Source organism: Pezoporus wallicus, unplaced genomic scaffold (assembly GCF_028554395.1).
Source record: "Pezoporus wallicus isolate ANWC-B61680 ecotype Strahan unplaced genomic scaffold, APGP_CSIRO_Pwel_v1 contig_8837, whole genome shotgun sequence".
In the NCBI taxonomy this organism is placed as follows: domain Eukaryota; kingdom Metazoa; phylum Chordata; class Aves; order Psittaciformes; family Psittacidae; genus Pezoporus; species Pezoporus wallicus.
Window position 1 is genome coordinate 1,494,074 of NW_026636730.1, and position 6,946 is coordinate 1,501,019.

The window sequence follows — 6,946 nt, forward strand, 5'->3', positions numbered from 1 at the left end:
TATCAAGCAGGGAGATGGTTTATAGGCACCTGCACGGCTCGTGCTCCAGCTTGGTGTCCCTATTTACCAGGAGACACCTGACCTCTCCAGCACCCATCCACTACAGAAAACTGCAAGGCAATGGATTTGCTTGTAAATATATGAGCTCGGAGCAAAAAGGTGGGCATAGAGGGATGGGATGTCCCATAGAGCCCTTGCAGCCCCACACTGGGAGAGTGGGGCTGAAGAGCCTTTCCTGGCGCTGTCACAAGCCCCAGGGCTTTGCTCCAGGGATGGGAATGGAAGGAAAAAGGAAATAGGGTGGAGAAGGGATAAAATGCCCTATGCAGCACCCTGTAGGAAGCAGGTGAGGGGCAGCCCCACTTGGAGGGACACCCCATGGCAGGCAGGATTTGGGGCTTCAGAAGCCCAACTTTACCCCCATCAGGGATAACGTGGGTGCTATGTGGGATGGAGGAGGTGATCGATCCTTTCGGGGTGATCCCTTTCTGCCACAGAGCTCCTCCTTAGCCCATGGGACAGCACTGCCCGAATACTGGGGCGCCCCATAGGGCCGGGTGTGTTGTTCCCATCGGATCCACTTTGGGGGGTGAGCTGGGAGCTCCTGACTGTAATGAGGAGAGCGCAAACCTTGGGTTTGAAATACTCCCATTCCCCCTTGCTGAGCCTCTGGCACGGTCCCAGCGGCTCCAGGACGTGGAGATTCAGCTAAAGCCAAGTGAGTGGCGGCAGGGACCTGGGATCAGACGGTGCAGAGGCAGGAGGGGAGCCCCAGCTTGTGCCCCGCTCCATCCCCACCGAGCGGTTCCAGAAGCTCCGATGCCCCCATCCTCAGGGCCCCGCGCACGGCCGGGCTCCGTTACCCGGTCTCGGTACGCCCTCAGCTGGTCACAGAAAGTGCTAGGAAAGGGAAGGAAAAGATTCCGCCTCGTTTTCCCCATTGCATCTCACAGCACCCATGGGTGCGCAGACGTTGGCTGGACCCACGGGGCATGGGAACTGGGCCAGCAACCTGGGTAGGAGGGTGCTGGTACCTAGGGGATGGTGGTTGTCAGGGATACCAGCATCCCCCGGGTACCAGGGGAGACAGAAAAGGGAGCAAAAAGTGGCCCAGTTCCAAACATGAGACGGACGTGGAGCTGCTGGGTCAGGTTCAGAGGAGGCCATGGAGATGCTGCGAGGGCTGGAGCAGCTCTGCTCTGGAGCCAGGCTGAGAGAGCTGGGCTGGGGCAGCCTGGACAAGAGAAGGCTCCTGAAGGGGAGACCTGAGAGCAGCTCCAGTGCCTGAAGGGGCTGCAGGAAAGCTGGAGAGGGGCTTGGGACAAGGGATGGAGGGACGGGCCAAGTCCCTTCCAACACAAACCATTCTATTAATCAATCCAGTGTTTCACTAATGGTTTTATTTCATTAACATTGTGTGCAGCCTGACCTAAACACCTCGCTGTTGAAAGTCAGCATTCCCTGCCTTCTATCCTGTCTTGGGGGAGAGGTTTGGGTTGGAGAAGTACCTGGTTTCAAGTGGTAAGTCTGTAATACTACAACCACTCATGCAGATGCTCCAAGGACACATGTGGTTGCTGATACATCACCCGCAGCTACTGGAGGGTGATGAGATCTCAAGCAAACCCCAAAATAATCCTTGTTACCTTGGTTTCCATGTGTCTTACCCTGAAGAACCCACCTGCATCTCCCACCCAGCTGGCACCAAATGGTCCCCATGCCCTGCATCCCCCACCTCCTCCTGCAATACAGGGCTCCTACCTCCAGCCCAGCCTCATTGTCCAAGCTCCTACAAGGGCAGTACATGAGACCCCAGCTCTGAGCCCTGAGGTTATGCTTTTATCGAAAGCCAGATTCCCAAGACGGGATGGGACAAGGCCATAGGGATTCAGGGTGAGGAGATGGGGGAATTTAGGTCCACCCAGGTTACACAGGCCATAAGAAACACCACCAAGCATCAGACTGCAGAAGAACAACCCCATTGTCAGTGCTGGGAGCAGCAGAGGGGGCTTTGCTAATAATGAGTTTCACAAGCACAGAGGGAAGATGAAACCACTCAGACAAGCTGGAGAGCAGTGTTTGTTGAGCTTGACAGGATTAAGTTAACACAGCATTAATGAAAGAGCTCAGAGATGGAGGAACAGGACTCCAAGAGGGCACGCTGGGGCTTTGTCAGTGCTTAACCCAGGATCTCCCCTCCCATCCTCCCAAACCCCACTTTTAATGATACACAAGACCCACAACAGACACGAAACTTTTAATGACTGCAGATCCAGATGGATGAAATGGGAAACGCAGGGATGAGGCACTGCACTGGGGAGGAGGTTGTTGGCATTAAGTATAGAGGGATGCAGGGGATGCCACCGGGCTTCAGTGCAGCTCTCCTGCAGCAACACACACTGCAGATCTATGGGCAGAGCTATTTGCTTTCGATGGGCAAACCTCCCAAGTGCCTCCTGGAACCCCCTGGAAAATGATGGTGAAACTCCCCAAATAATCAAAAGAACAACCCAGGAGGGGCTGAAACCCAGATCCAGGCAAACAGGAGCATGGGATGAAGTCAGGGCTGTGCCTCAGGTGTACTCTAACCTGTACTGTGCTTGGGCACAGGTCTAGGGAAGCTGGTGACCCCACCAGCCCCCCCCAGATTCACATCTCATCCACAGGCAGCTCCCTCTCCTGGCTATCAACTGCCTTTGGGCACAACAACCCCCCAGGGACAGGCTTTGCTCCATGTCTTAAGGCACAGAACTCACCCAGAGACCATCCCAGGACTGCAGGAGGGTCTGGACAAGGCACTGCTGAGACAGGGAATGAAGTCAGGGCTCTGGGAATGGCTCTTTTGCTCTTTGGTGACTTGCTCAGCTGCTGAGCACACAGCTCCTGAGGGGCAACAGGGACAGACATGGGGACACTCAGCTCTAACCCTACTGTTGGCTTCTTTGAGACCACCTTGGTGGCTTTCTGACCTGGCCTCATGTGCCTTGGTACCTCCTTGGCTCGCACACACTCCTGTGCAGGAGAGCTTTAACCCTTGGAAAAAGCACCTCTGGTCTCCCATTCCCAGCAGTTGAGAACCCACTCCTTCTGCTCGTGGGTACCCAGGAGGGCTCCACAGCTACAGCAAAGCAGTGACTGCTCCTCAATCCCACTGGGGCACTTGGGGTATTTTAGGGCACCAAGAGGTCTTCTCTTGAAAGCTGCAGAGCACCCAGGACTCAAACAAGGTCACCAAGGTGATCATGAACATGCAGATGCTGCAAGGGCTGGAGCAGCTCTGCTCTGGAGCCAGGCTGAGAGAGCTGGGCTGGGGCAGCCTGGACAAGAGAAGGCTCCTGAAGGAGAGACCTGAGAGCAGCTCCAGTGCCTGAAGGGGCTGCAGGAAAGCTGGAGGGGGGCTTGGGACAAGGGATGCAGGGACAAAACGCTCTGTGATTCTACAACCAAACACAAGGCTCATCAGAGAGCAAAGCAGGAAGCAAAGGCGGAGGTGAGAGGAACTCAGATGTCATAGAAATCCACATGGGCACCAGAGGGGAAGGTGTCCTCCTCCAGGAGAGTCACCAGCTTCTGGGCTGACACGGTGCAGTCTATCAGCTTCCTGCTCTCCTGCAGGCTTTGGAAATGCTGCCGCATCGCAGGGTCTCCAGTCTTAGTCCGGGCCAAGAGCTGCATGTCCGTGTCCAGGGGACCTGGGGAAAGAGCAACCAAAACCACATCCCAGGAGGAGAAAGCAAAACCTGGGGCTCATTTTTCCCTCTGTACCTGGCTTAGCTGCAGGAATCTTATCCACAAAGGCAGGAGCAAATGAATGACTGAGCACCCTCCTCACCTGGGGCATAGTTGAGCACACGGATATCCGGCTCCTCCAGTGCCAGCACTTGGAACATCATGTCCCGGGAAGCCTTCCCACTGCAGTACAGGGCCCAGCTCTTGAAGGGCTTCAGGGCACAGAGTGAGGAGATGTTCACCACGGTCCTGCTGGAGCCAGGCCTCTTCCCAAAGGCTTGCAGGGCATGGGAGGTGAGGCAAAGCGCCGAGGTGACGTTGAAGGCAAAGTAGCTGTTGATCTCATCCGGGTCAATGAGATCCAGGAAGGATTTGGAGATGTCTCCCAGGGAGCCTAGGAAAGAAGGACACAGGAGTTAAGAGAAGCCTTCCAATATCTGAAGGGGGTCTAAAAGGATGCTGGAGAGGGACTCTTCATCAGGGACTGTTGTGATAGGACAAGGGGTAACGGGTGCAAACAAACAGGGGAAGCTCAGGTTAGAGATAAGGCAGAAGTTCTTTCCTGTGAGGGTGGTGAGGCACTGGAATGGGTTGCCCAGGGAAGTGGTGAATGCTCCATCCCTGGCAGTGTTCAGGACCAGGCTGGACAGAGCCTTGGGCAATGTGGTGTAGGGTGAGGTACCCCTGCTCATGTCAAAGGGCTGGAACTGGATGATCTTAAGGTCCTTTCCAACCCAAGCCATTCTATGACTCTACAAGCAGCAAAGCACTGTGGTCCCGGCAACGAACCATCCCTGCTCGGCACCCCTAGCTCATTAATGTAACACAATAACGGGATCCAGGCAGGATGAAATCCCTCCTGCTCCTTCCCTTTTTTGCCTGCTCACCGGCACCCAAAGCCCCGATCAAGCCTCGCTGTAGGACCGAGGGCGCGCCCGCCAGGGCTGAGCCCCGCTGCCGGGGAGGGGAGGGGAGGGGAGGGGAGGGCTGCCAACCCGGAAGGGAGGAAAGGGACGAGGGTTCCCGTCGTTACCGGCGTTGTTGATGAGGAGCAGGCGGCCGGGCGGCCCCGAGGGCAGCACCTCCCGCAGCGCGGCCGTCGCCTGCCGCAGCCCCTGCTCGCAGCCCAGGTCGGCGGCCACGCACTCCACCCGCAGCCCCGCGGCGCTGCCCCGCAGCTCGGCCGCCAGCTCGGCCAGCGGCGCCGCCGAGCGCGCCAGCAGCAGCAGCACCGAGCCCGAGCCCAAGCGCGGAGCCAGCAACCGCGCCAGGCTGCGGCCGAAGCCGCGGGAAGCGCCCGTCAGAACGCAGGAGACCGGGCCCCAGCGCCCGGGACCCGGACCCGGACCCGGACCCGGACCCGGACCCGGACCCGGACCCGGACCCGGACCCGATCCCGATCCCGATCCCGATCCCGGTCCCGATCCCGGTCCCGATCCCGATCCCGATCCCGATCCCGATCCCACCCGCAGCTTTGTGATTGGGCTCTCCGACAGCGGCGGCACCGCCGCCAGCTCCGATTGGTCAGCGCTGTCGCCTGGGTCAGATGACGAACATACGATGGGTGGGCGTGGTCAGAGTGGCGCGTCGGTCAGCGGGTACCCGGAGGGGCAGCAGCGGATTGGGATGGGGATGGGGATCGGGATTGGGATCTGGATAGGGATGGGGATAGGGATCGGGATAGGGATGGGGATTGGGTTTGGGATAGGGATGGGGATAGGGATCAGGATCAGGATAGGGATGGGGATACGGATCAGGATTGGGATCAGGATAGGGATGGGGATAGGGATCGGGATAGGGATGGGGATAGGGATCAGGACTGGGATTGGGATTGGGATCGGGATAGGGATTGGGATAGGGATCAGGATTGCGATCAGGATAGGGATTGGGATCGGGATTGGGATCAGGATTGGGATGGGGATCGGGATAGGGATCAGGATTGGGATGGGGATAGGGATCGGGATTGGGATCAGAATTGGGATCGGGATAGGGATTGGGATCAGGATCGGGATAGGGATTGGGATCAGGATGGGGATAGGGATCAGTATTGGGATCGGGACCAGGACACCAGGGAGAGCCGCACCCTCCCTGGCCAATGCGCAGCTGCACTAGGATTTCTCTCCAATATTTATTTTTTAATGCATTATTTTCACTAAAGCTGTGGCTGCCCCATCCCTGGCAGTGCTCAAGGCCAGGCTGGACACAGGGGCTTGGAGCAAGCTGCTCTAGTGGAAGGGGTCCCTGCCCGTGGCAGGGGTTGGGACTGGATGAGCTTTAAGGTCCCTTCCAACACAAACAATGCTGGGATTATAGAATATATTACATTATATAGAAAATTACTACATTTTTTCCCCCTCCACTTACAAGTGTCAAGTTTTGCCCCTGGATAAGCACAATCCTGGAGTGCAGCACAAGCTGGGATCTGCCTGGCTGGGAGCACCTCTGTGGAAAGGGACCTGCGGGTCCTGGGGGACACAAGCTCAAGAATGAACAGTGGGTGGCTGCAGCAATGAAAGCCAACAGGGTGCTGGGGAACATCAGCAAGGGCATCACCAGCAGAGATGAAGACGTCATTGTCCCGCTCTGCTCAGCACTGGTCAGGCCACACCTGGAATACCGGGTTCAGTTTTGGCCCTGCTGTACAAAAAGCTGTGGATGGGCTGGAGAGGGTCCAGAGAAGGGGCATGGAGATGATCCAAGGAATGGGAAGCGTGTGAGGAAAGGCTGAGAGAGCTGGGATTGTTCAACCTGGAGAGAAGGTGGCTCAGGGAGACCTTGTCACCATGGTCCAGTGTTTAAAGGGTGGCTGCAAAGAACATGGAGACTCCCTTTGGACAAGGAATCCCATAGAAAACACAAGGGGTGATGGGCACAAGTTACTGCTGGGGAGATTCCAGCTGGACAGAAGAGGAAAAGGTTTCCCAATGAGAGCAAGCAGCCATTGGAATAATCTCACCAGGGAGGTGGAGACTCCCCAGCGTTGGTCACTGTTAAGATTGGGCTGCACAGGGTGCTGGGCCATCCAGTCTAGGTCATGCTGTGCCTGGGGAGGTTGGACCAGATGATCTCGAGGTTCCTTCCAAGCTAGTTTTCCATGATTCTATGATTCTATGGAATCCCCATGTTCGCTCCTCCCCAGCCCTGGCACTGTGCTGCCTGATGCCACTCCATCATTCCTCTTGGAGAAAGCTTTTGTGCAGCTTTTCCCTCTTCAATC

General features: G+C 56.9%; 1 protein-coding gene across 1 annotated transcript; it reads right to left on the reverse strand.

The window, feature by feature from the left end:
- Nucleotides 1–3,039: 3,039 nt before the first annotated feature.
- Nucleotides 3,040–6,303, reverse strand: SPR (sepiapterin reductase). Its single transcript, XM_057401298.1, has 4 exons — nt 6,222–6,303; nt 4,763–5,266; nt 3,833–4,123; nt 3,040–3,692 (listed from the first exon to the last, which is right to left on the reverse strand). The coding sequence occupies exons 1-4, from the start codon at nt 6,301–6,303 to the stop codon at nt 3,502–3,504; spliced, it is 1,068 nt and encodes a 355-aa protein (XP_057257281.1). The 3' UTR covers nt 3,040–3,501.
- Between the last annotated feature and the right edge of the window lie 643 nt (nt 6,304–6,946).

Excerpts from the sequence above, each read along its gene's own strand:
- SPR (XM_057401298.1), bottom strand. The coding sequence starts at position 6,303 with ATGACGTCTTCATCTCTGCTGGTGATGCCCTTGCTGATGTTCCCCAGC. Across the intron at positions 4,124-4,762 it reads GCTCCTCATCAACAACGCCG|GCTCCCTGGGAGACATCTCC; the intron begins GTAACGACGGGA and ends CTTCTTTCCTAG. Across the intron at positions 3,693-3,832 it reads TGTGCTCAACTATGCCCCAG|GTCCCCTGGACACGGACATG; the intron begins GTGAGGAGGGTG and ends CTCTTTCCCCAG.